Below are 11,027 nucleotides of genomic sequence, written 5' to 3' on the forward strand. Positions count from 1 at the left end.
TTATATATATTTTACATGCAATGGTTACATGAGTGATTTTTCTGACCATGACTTGTGTGTTTTTGAGAAGAAAATTAATGTCAAGGTTTCAAATAGTTTTAAGATAACTTTGTTTATAAAACAGGTTCAAACTGTCTGGACAGCTGCCTTTACTTTCTATCCAAATCTCAGACCAGAAGCTGACAAGTATCTTGGAGCTAATTGATAGCATTCCTAAGCCAGAAAGTGCTCCTGCTACTAGTTCTCCTCCAAAAATAACTGAGGTAAGGTTTAAAAAAAAATACTTTGTTAATAATCATCAGAAAAACACCTTCTTGCTATTAGCATTGCAGTTTTGAAAGGAGCACAAGAGAGTGGAAAATAAGCATTTACTTAGTACCTATTGAAAAACTTAGCTAATTCTCTAAAGCTGTAGAAATTCTGCTTCTTACTTAGCTAGTGTATTGTCATCTTTAGTCAGTAATTATGAAATAGTTGTTCAGTGGTTGAATTTAAAATTAAAAAAAACCCCAAACTTTTACTACTCTGGAAATTGCTTTGTAGTTCATATTAATCTTGATTAACAAAGATATCTCATTTGTTGAGGATTAGTTTAATTGTATCGTCAAATTTACACACATATCAGAGTGCTGCCAGAGTTTGCGTTCAGCTATTTTGTTTAGTAAAGAAAAGGTTGAAATCTTGAATTTTCTAAAGTTGAAATATTATGTGGATCTTTAGTCAGACAGGAGTTGAACTTTCAAAAACAAAGCAAAAAACTTACACTATCTGTGACAAATGTTGGCTAAACAGTTCCTGCCTGACAAAAGTGACAACTTCATTTCAGCTGACTTCACTGCTCTTCCCAGCTTTCCTTTATTCAGTTATACAACATGCCTGAGGGGGTGGCAGTTCTGCCTTGCATTTCTAAGGTTTAGGAATGAGGAGTGAGTTCTCTCCCTACTTCCTCACTCCCTTTCCTTAGTGAAAATTGTTTGGGTCTCTGTTTTTTGCTTTCTTCAGGACAGGATTGCTACTTTCTTCTTATTATTGCTGAAAAGTATGTTTTACCTTTTGATATGAGCTGTTTTTAACAAAAGTAGGAAATGAACTCCAAATTGATGATTTTCATCACTCTAGCCTGCATGATCTGGCTATGTTTTATGTATCTTTAAAGCAGTCCTATCATTTGAACATAAGTGAAATCTCAAAGTCAAAGACAAAACTGGGCTATCCATTTTGTAAATACTTGTAATTATCTGTTATTTAATCTTTTGTGTACTTGATTCTAAAGGAATAATGGTCATCTCTGGATTTTTTTAAGGTTATTAAATAATTACTTTTCCAACTTCATACAAACTGTTCTGCCCTGTTGCTGATGGCTGTTGGCTGCAGTTTTGGTGGTGTTTTCTATGGGTTATGTTAGCATAATATTCAGTAACTGCAAATGCACAAGACTAGACATGCGTACCTATTGAAAGGATGTATCGAGTGAAGATTGTTTTCCTTCAACATGTAGTTCCTGCCATCTGTTTAGTGGTGATGTTAAAATTCTAGCTAGTTCTGACCTGCTTTTTCACTCTTCATACAGTAATAGTATCCCCAGCCAAAAGCTGCCCTAGTCTCTGTTGTTTTGTGCAACTAATCACAGACTAACTTTCTACAAGGATAAGTGATGGGATTTTAGTTTTACGTAAATAAAATGTGCATTTATATATATAAAAATATATATGATATATATGATATCATATATATATATAACATGATTATCCTGTACTTTACAACATTGCCTATACTTAATTTAATTACAGAATTCAACTATGACATTTAAAATATTTTACTTGACTTTGATGTGCTTAGTATTACCTGTACATTACTTGTGATGTATGAGATGCGGTGAGGAAAGACTGTTGAGCTGCTGTGAATGGATTTGCATCATATGCAGCATCTATATTAAAACCTATGGCTAAACCTGTCTTCTCAAGCTTCCATCTACTGCAGAGCTTGAAAATTTCTAACTGCTGGTATTAAATTCAGCTAATTTGGGTGGATTTGCTGCTTTGATGGTGGCAGATATACTCCCATGCTTTCATCCTTGAGTTGAAATTATGAGCTTTGTTGCTATCACATCACTTCTGAACAGAAAAGGATGTGAAATCCTTTTTCAGAGCTCCACATGTGAACTTTGTTCTTTACATTTTGAGTTGGTGGAGGAATTGTTCTTGGTCTGTGAAAACAGAAGACTGTTCAGAACTGGTCCTTTTAGGTTTTTGTACCCTGCACTTTCTTGTACTTTCGTACAAGAAGGCTGTCCACTTCAGTGTGGAAGGCTTTGTTTTTCATAGAGTAGTTTGGATTGGAAGGGAACTTTAAAGGACATGCAATGAGCAGGGATATCTTCACCTATATCAGGTTGCTCAGAGCCTTTTCCAATCTGACCTGGAATATTTCCAGGGATGGAGCATCTACCACCTGTCTGGGCAACCTGTGCCAGTGGTTCACCACCCTCATTGTGAACAATTTCTTGCTTCTATCCAATCTAAATCTGCCCTCTTTTAGTTTAAAACCATTACCCCTTGTCCTGTCGCTACAGGCCCTGCTAAAAAGTCTGTCCCCATTTCTCTTATAAGCCCCCTTTAAGCACTGGAAAGCTGCAATAAACTCCTCTCCCCAGAGCCTTCTCTTCTCCAGGCTGAACAACCCCAACTCTCTCAGCCTGTCCTCATAGGAGAGGTGTTCCATATCTCTGATGATTTTGGTGGCCCTCCTCTGGACCCTCTCCAAGAGGTCCATGTCTTTCCTGTGCTGAGGGCTCCAGAGCTGGAGGCAGTACTGCAGGTGGGGTCTCAGCAGAGCAGAGTAGAGGGGCAGAATCCCCTCCCTCACCCTGCTGGCCACGCTGCTTTTGATGCAGCCGAGGGTACGGTTGGCCACCTGGGCTGCGAGTGCACATTGCCAGCTCATGTCCAGCTTCTCATCCACCAGTGCCCCCAAGTCCTTGTCGGCAGGGCTGCTCTCAATCCCTTCGTCCCTCAGCCTGTACTGATTCCAGGTGTTGCCCCAACCAAGGTGCAGGACCCTGCATTTTGCCTTGTTGAACCTCATGATGTTCACAGGGACCCATTCCTTGAGCTTGTCCAGGTCCCTCTGGATGGCATCCTGTCCTTCAGGCGTATCAACCGCACCACTCAGCTTGGCGTCACCAGCAAACCTGCTGAGATTTGGTACTGTGAAGTCAATTTCTTCTCTTTGTCATCTTAGAATGTGAAAGTGTTATGGATGAGACACTTTCACAGTTACAAGACTCTTAGAGGCTTGGTGTATCTATCACTCAGATATAGATATATTCAGTAAGGTCAAATTATGTAGGCTGGAGACTGAGAAGAGAGGCTGATAAAATGTGAAGTGAGATTAAAAATGGAGTCTTGGGAACAACCATGTTTGAAGATGAATGTTACTTTGTTGCCATAATACTTAGATTTCTGTAAGATACTGTGAGTTATTGAATAATTGTCTGAGACTGGGCTTTGAAAGTAGCAGCAATGGGGCGGGGCGAGGGGGGAAACCTACTGTCGTCTATGCAGTCCAGAGCCAAAGGCAATCAAGAAGAATGGGCACACAGATAACACACATGTCTCTCCTTACTTTAGTACTCTGTGCAAGGCACATGTATGCTAAATATGCATGTGAAACATGCAGATGAGAATTCTTTACAAACTCAAACCACTGAGACAACTTTGAAGCTTGATGGGAAATCTGGCTTCGGAAAATAAACCGTTTGGTTACCTTCACTAAGAATTTAATTCTGTCATATATGATAACACATGGAGTGAGGATTCTTGTCTTTTTTCTGCTCTAGTGGCAAACCAGTGACATTTCATTTACTTATGGGTTATGCATAACTGCATCTCACAATTAAAGACTCTGCTAGCATCTCTTTTTTTCCAGATACATGAAGAAATGAGATTCAGCAAGGGTAAGTGCCAAGTCCTGCACTTGGGTTGCAACAACCCCATGCAGTGCTATAGGCTTAGGGAAGAGTTGTTGGAAAGATGCCCAGTGGGAAAGGACCTGGCAGTGCTGGCTGACAGCTGGCTGAATATGAGCCAGCAGTGTGCCCAGGTGGCCAAGAAGGCCAACAGCATCCTGGCCTCTATCAGAAATATCGTGGCCAGCAGGAGTAGGGAAGTGATTGTGCCCCTGTACTTGGCACTGGTGAGGCTGCACGTCGAATACTGTGTTCAGTTTTAAGCCCCTCACTACAAGGACATTGAGTTGCTGGAGCGTGTCGAGGGAAGAGTAACGAAGCTGGTGAAGGGTCTAAGGCACAAGTCTTACAAGGAGCGGCTGAAGGAACTGGGTTTTTCAGTCTGCAGAAAAGGGACACCTTATTGCTCTCCACAACTACCTGAAAGGAGGTTGTAGCAAGGTGGCTGTCAGTCAGTTTCTTCTCCCAGGTAACAAGTGATAGGACAAAAGGTAATGCCCTCAAGTTGTGCCAGGGGAAGTTTAGATTGGAAATTACGAAAAATTTCTTCCCTGAAAGGGTTGTCAAGCACTGGAACAAGCTGCCCAGGGAAGTGGTTGAGTCACTATCCCTGAAGGTATTTAAAAGACATGTAGATGTGGTGCTTAGGGACCTGGTTTAGTGGTGGACTTGGCAATGCTAGGTTAACAGTTGGAGCTGATTATCTTAAACATCTTTTCTGGCCTGAGTGATTCTATGATTCTATGCAATTTAGAAATAAGCCTGTCTGCTCTCATGTTTTCTCTACCTCTTTTTTCTCTTTTTTTTTCCCCCACCTGCCACTAATGTCATGGGATTTGTTTTGAAAAGAACAGTTAATTTTTTATTGTTCTCTGAGTTGCCATACCATAGTCCTGTGAGGGACTTGGTTTTGTCTTTCCCAAGTTTTCATATGATGTGCTGTTTCTGTGCATCTTTTGATCTGTGAAGTTGGATGTTTGAACCTCTTTGCCATGTTTCCTTCTGTATTCTCTCTGTAGCTAGATGAATGCACAGTACCTGCTATTTCTACCTGATTTAGGCCTCATTTCTCCCAATGCTTTTATTCATAGTAATGTAACTGTTTAAGTGCAGTGATTTGCACTTAAAATAAGACTGATTTCCTTAAGTTCCATGGAGCAAATGTGCATGGAATATCATGACTGATGAATTCAAGCAACGAATTTTATGGTATATTCTGTTTTAGGCTGCAATATCCCCTGTGCTCTCAGCACCACATCTGTCACAAGGTGTTTTTCCTGTTTTGGATCTTCATTCATTTGCTGAATCAGGTAATGCGATCTATTTTAAAGCCTGATTTAATAAACAGGTCAAGTCAAGTTTTTGAGTTCATTGAATTAATTTGTTTCTCTTGCGTTAAGTGACCATTTGTGGATTTGTTTCAATATTGAAGGTTGAGTAGTGTTATATTCTGTGCAGTGTATTATAATTCCCTCTGTAAAAAATATTTGTGTACTTTCTCATTGCAGTAAAATTCTGTATGCTTGTTCTTGCCATTCCCTTTCTGAAGGCAAAGCAGTAAAATGTTTATTTGTTAGGATGGGTTTGTTTCTTCTGTCTTTGCATATGTTACTACAAATCTCTATTCAGAACATCTGAAGTAGTATGGATGTGATTTTTGTGCCTCAGTATATACTTAGTCCTCTGATTTAAATTATTTTTCTTCTGGTGAAGGATTTCCCTCCTGTTCTAGCTGGATTTATTTAAATTACAAAATACTGAAACAATGACTGTTAGAAACTACTGTGGTGTTATAAAGAGACATCATTTTGACTTGTACAGGATCAAACAGAAGATTGGCTGTGGACAAACTGGTCATGTTTAATACTGCCTTGCTGTTCAGACAGCTTAACTAGATTGTAGTGTTTCATCTAGTAGTTACTTCAAAAATAATCAAATACATCAATGTTATTTCAGTGCCGATCACCTTTGTCATGATAAAACACTCAACTGGAGAAAAAAGAACAATACTTTTTCTCCTTTCTCAAGTTAATGATATATGTGGTTTACAAACACTAGCAAAATTACCAGCAAAGTTAATTTTCACATCTACTTTATCACTTTAAATTCAGTGTGTGTACAGCATGTATAGAAATATGTGTTTGTGGATCTTCATCTGTTTTTTCTGTGAGTTCCTTTAAGTGCCCAAAGGTAGTGAGAAAGTGTTTCAATTCTTAAAAATTAGAGTGAGATGAGAGAGAGCACTGGCAACAATTAATTTGAGAAAGTAATAACTAGATTTAGATTGAATCAAGTCTGTTTTTTAATCTATACATACAATTGTGCAATCATTTTAAGTGTTTAATTTTCTTTCTCTATTTTTAGTCCCCCAGACTCAAGGGTGCATTTAAGCCTTAGAAAACACCTCTTAATGTCACTTATAATTTTTTTTTTTTCAGAAGAAGGATACTTCTTCCACAGTTACCTTTAACTTCACTGTTTATGGTTTTTAGGTGAAGGACAAGAGCCGTATAAGATGGTGCAATATATTTGTCTTGTTTATACTGCTGTAATAATGTCAGGTAGATTAAAAGCTTGATAGTCTGCAGGAGTTGCTTCTGAAATGGGACATCCTCAACAGGAAGAGATCCAAAGTAATGCCACTGATAGTGAGGCACAGGCTTCTGTACGGTCAGCAGCAGTCAGACCAGCAGAAGAGTTATTAAACTGTTAGTACACACAGTGGCAAGATGAGCCATGGTTTGTGCTGTCTTGCATAGCCATAGTGAGAGAGTGCTGACAAAGTAGTTGATGAGAACTGATTTATGATGACGTGATAAAGGGAGGAGGTGTGGTAAAAAGTTGTGGAGGCAAGAGCGGAGACAATGGTAGAAACAGACTTTGTTGTTTGCTAATTATCAGCTAGGTCATCTTCCCATGCCTGTACATTTAAGCCTTTATAGGTGTAAACACAAAAAATCTAGGTCATAGTACTGCAAAACATTGGCTGTCTAAAATGTATGTGTAATATTGTTGTGAATTAACCCGTAGAATCAGAAGAAGAATTTTATGATGCTCTAAGCAGTCCTGTGGAAGACATGCCATTTTTTGAAGCCCCATCTGGTTCTCTCAAGCGAGCTAGCAGTGTAAGGCGAAAAAAACTACTTAAACAAGAGTCTTTGAAAAACATGACAGAATTCCAGCTAAGGTTTGAAGTAGCTGAGGTAAAGTTACTTTTCAATTTCATTTTTCTGAAGCACATATGAACTGTAATTTTTCCCTGTTTGTTGTGTTCATGAATCCATGTCTGCAGAAGTATTGATTCCCCATTTCTTGCTGAAACTATTTTGTAGAATTTTTTTCCAAGTCACAGTTGTGGTTCTGCATCCTTGTTGTCACTGAAATGCGTTAATTTATCCACTTTATTTCCCAGCTCATTTTATTACTGACTCTAATTTACCTATCACTCAAAAATCACATTAAATATTTTGGCTTAAGATGTAGCTTTTACATCTTTTTTCCAGATACTGCTGTGGTCACTCTGAAAACTTCATTAATGTTTCATCTTGTAACAAGTACCATATTTTTCTTCTTCAGTTTTTCCCAGACTCTGTTGGCCTCACACCAGTTTGTAACATGTTCACCATAAAGTGTTCTATGTGTTATTCTTGTTGTTTCAGACTTGGGCCAAAAAAACAAGAGTGTTTCAGCCAAATGTAAGACACTGTTTCTAACTGCAATAATTGGTTGTAGCGAAAGAGATGGCCTCTTACCACTATCGTTACCTTTGTCATTAGACCATCATGGCTATGACAGTGTTACTGGGCTACTCACTGTATAACTTTACAAATAAACCATACAAATCCAGTTAACTTCACAAATTCTGTTTTAGGGTAGGGCTTATAGAATGGCTTCAACACGTCATAACTAGGTTGCGATGTATCTTATTGCATAGTACACATTACAGAAAATGCATAAACAAATAAAATTGAAATGTACTGGGTTTTGTGTGATGAGAAGAACTTGTTTAAGAACTACTAGTCTGAAGATAGATGCTGTATTTTACAATGCTCTGTAACAGAAACTATTTTACAATATGTAAGAAAAAAATACTATTGAGAATATGTTAAGATTCTCTATGTTTGCTTTATAGTTTACAATGACTTACTGGGTTTGGTTTTGATTTTCCCTATTTGTAGAGAGCGTTACGTGGAAAGGAAGAGTGCATGTCTTTGCTTTGGTTATGAAGGATAGGTAACAACAGTTCAGCTATGTATTTATTTAACAACATTTTTCTCATGCATGGGTGAAAAAGTAGGAAGACCTCATGCCTGATATTCACCTTGGAATCTAATTCTTAGCAGGATAATTCAAAGAAATTCCAGTGAAAGCAGTAAACTCTTTATGCTGACTGAAAATGTAGTTTTGATTGGATTGAACATGACTAAAAGCTTTACATAGCCATTTTTAAAGATAAATTATTTCATGTAAGTGTAATTTTGGTATTACATGTGTGCATGTTTGAAGTTTTTCTTAAAATAGCAGCAAACAGTATTCTAGCAATTTTGCTTGTTGAACTGTTTATTTTTTCCAGGGCATTTGCTGTATAAAATTCCATGATCAATACACATTAAGCAGTGAATATATAATCCTATATAAAAACTAAGAGGATAATTCTCTACCTTTTTTTTTTGTTTGTTTGGGTTTTTTAGGTCTTAATTAAATTATGCCGTCTTACTGGTAATACTGAGACACCTGTGCTGCAGCTTGATATTGTAGGGTTAGGCACTGAACTTAAATTAAGAACATTTGACATGACTGCAAATGCTTTCCTTCGTGAAGTTTGTCTGCTGTGCCCAGAGTATATGGGTAAGTATTTATAGTCTGATCAAAAAATTATTCACAAATAACACTGTGAATTTATCGTTGTGAAAAAGTTTGTAGGGCTTTCTTTTGTCAACTTAGGAAGATTTGCTTTCTAAATTGAATGTGAGGAGAGGGGAAGGGAAAAGTAATTCAGGAACTCATTCTCTTGGTGTAATGCTTTAGTAAACATGTTTTAGTGCTGATGATTTTAGTAGAGACATCTAACTATTTTAGGTCTGCAGAAGAGGTTTTGTGATTAAATAATGACGACAGCTATGGTAGTCTAGTTTATATATAGATGCTTAAAAGAGTTGTAGAAAATTTGACAATTTTTTTCTTAATTCTTTTGGGTTTTTTTTTAAGATGATAATGACAAGCCAGTTTACATAATTACTACTTTGGATAACGTAGAAGATGATCTTCTCACTCTGGAGTACATAAAGGTGAGAAAAGAGCAGAGATGGCTTTGGAATTGTAAGCCAATCATAAACAGTACAGTATTACTGAGCAATTGTTGAAGGTTTTTCCATACTTATTAATTCCTTAACATATTGAGTGTCCTGTGCAAAGTCTGTCTGCTCCCTAAATGGATTAGGTTGTACATCCTAAGTTGTAGATTTACTTATTTAGAAACAAATTCTCTGTAATGAAATTTGCAAACTTCTGATTTGTTTATTTGTTTTACATGCACTTTTGGTGAAATAGGCTGATATTAATGGACCGGAACTGAAAACTGTCTATCAGAATGTTCTACAGAGAATAAAGGTATCGTATCTTTTTTTAACATAATTGTCTCATTGTGGGAAGAGAGGCATATTGGAGATACACAATTTGTTCTTTTAGGTGAACTTTTCATCTCTAGATGTTCATTTGCATACTGAAGCTCTGCTGAATGCTATGAACTATCTGAATAATCTTCTACCCAAACAAGAAACTAAAGTTACAGAAGAACCGGCCCATGAAAAAGTAGAGGAGAAGAAGGATGTTCTTAAGAAATTAAGTAAGTTTCTTTATTCTCTTTTGTTTCTTTCCCTGTCTTCATTCCTCTTTCTTCACTTATTTATATACGGAAGAAAACAGACATATTTTCTATTTTTCATAAGCCTGTCAATGACTTTTGAAATGAGAAATTTTGTTTAGGGTGTATTTACTTATCCACTTCAAAGCCTTTTTTAATTTTGGTTTTAATAAGAATGTTAGCAATCCAAGTACTATGGAGTAGCAAGGGTATACTCTTATTCCTTGGCTGGATGTGTGTAGGTGAGGAGTAACTGTATAATTACAAGGCAAGGTAGATGCTGCAGTTGTTGACATCTTCTGAAGTAGAAATACTAAGCATGTTTTTTGAAGATATGTGCTAAAATTGACTTAGTTAAAATAATCTGCATTGAATGGTAGCTTACTGGGAGTCATTATGTTCCTAATGGTGTTCTCCCATACAGTGAGAAAAGTATTTTTGCATTACGGCATTTATGCAGAAAAGGTGTTTATAAAAAGTAAGGAAATAGAAGACTTTATGGGTTAGAAAATTTAGTATGAAAGTGAAAACTTACTGTGGTAAGTGTATTAAATATATTCTAGACACTTTTGTGCTTTCCAAATAATAGCATAATTACTTTTTTCAGTAACTCCTCAGTGAAATGACTGTGTACACTTTCTTCCCATCATCAGTATATTTTTGTTCATTTAGGTTTGCAACCTGCAGATAGATACTCATGCAAAAGCATTAGCGCTGTTGCATCCCAAAACGGGTGCACGTCAGTCTGTTATCCAACAATATTGGTGTGAAGGAATTATTCTGTTCTAATAAGGTTAATCTCATCTCTTTCTATGTGTAGTTTTCTGACATGCTGGTCAAGGCATGCCTTTGCTGTGTATTCAAGGCACTGAGTATAGGCAACCTCCCCTCCAAATTGTTGGGTTATTTGTTTTTGGGTTTTTTTTTGTTTTTTTTCCTGGGATGAATTGAGACTTTTGATTGCCTTACAGTTATTTTATTACCTTATATTTGAGGAGTGTTAATCTCTTCCGAATGTTGTTGCTATGAAGTTTTATCATTCTCTGACCAAGAATTTGGCAGGTCAGACTTTTGATACTGTTGTGCAATACCAAACAAACAGATCACCACCATTTTTTCATTTTGTGTCTGGGAGCTTCTTTGAAATGAATGCCTCTATTAAATGCTCAACATTATGCCAATGACGTTCATTTCTAC

The 11,027-nt window shown here is 37.1% G+C and overlaps 1 protein-coding gene across 1 annotated transcript; it reads left to right on the forward strand.

Moving 5' to 3' along the window:
• Positions 1 to 124: 124 nt before the first annotated feature.
• On the forward strand, positions 125 to 9,812 carry LOC104623557 (vacuolar protein sorting-associated protein 13A-like; the record flags this gene model as incomplete). Its single annotated transcript, XM_010290686.1, has 7 exons — positions 125 to 263; positions 5,193 to 5,277; positions 6,998 to 7,170; positions 8,659 to 8,815; positions 9,176 to 9,255; positions 9,518 to 9,577; positions 9,656 to 9,812. Coding segments are annotated over 7 exons (851 nt in total), but the record flags the coding sequence as incomplete, so codon positions are not given.
• Between the last annotated feature and the right edge of the window lie 1,215 nt (positions 9,813 to 11,027).

This window comes from Phaethon lepturus, unplaced genomic scaffold, assembly GCF_000687285.1.
Source record: "Phaethon lepturus isolate BGI_N335 unplaced genomic scaffold, ASM68728v1 scaffold2857, whole genome shotgun sequence".
Lineage (NCBI taxonomy): Eukaryota > Metazoa > Chordata > Aves > Phaethontiformes > Phaethontidae > Phaethon > Phaethon lepturus.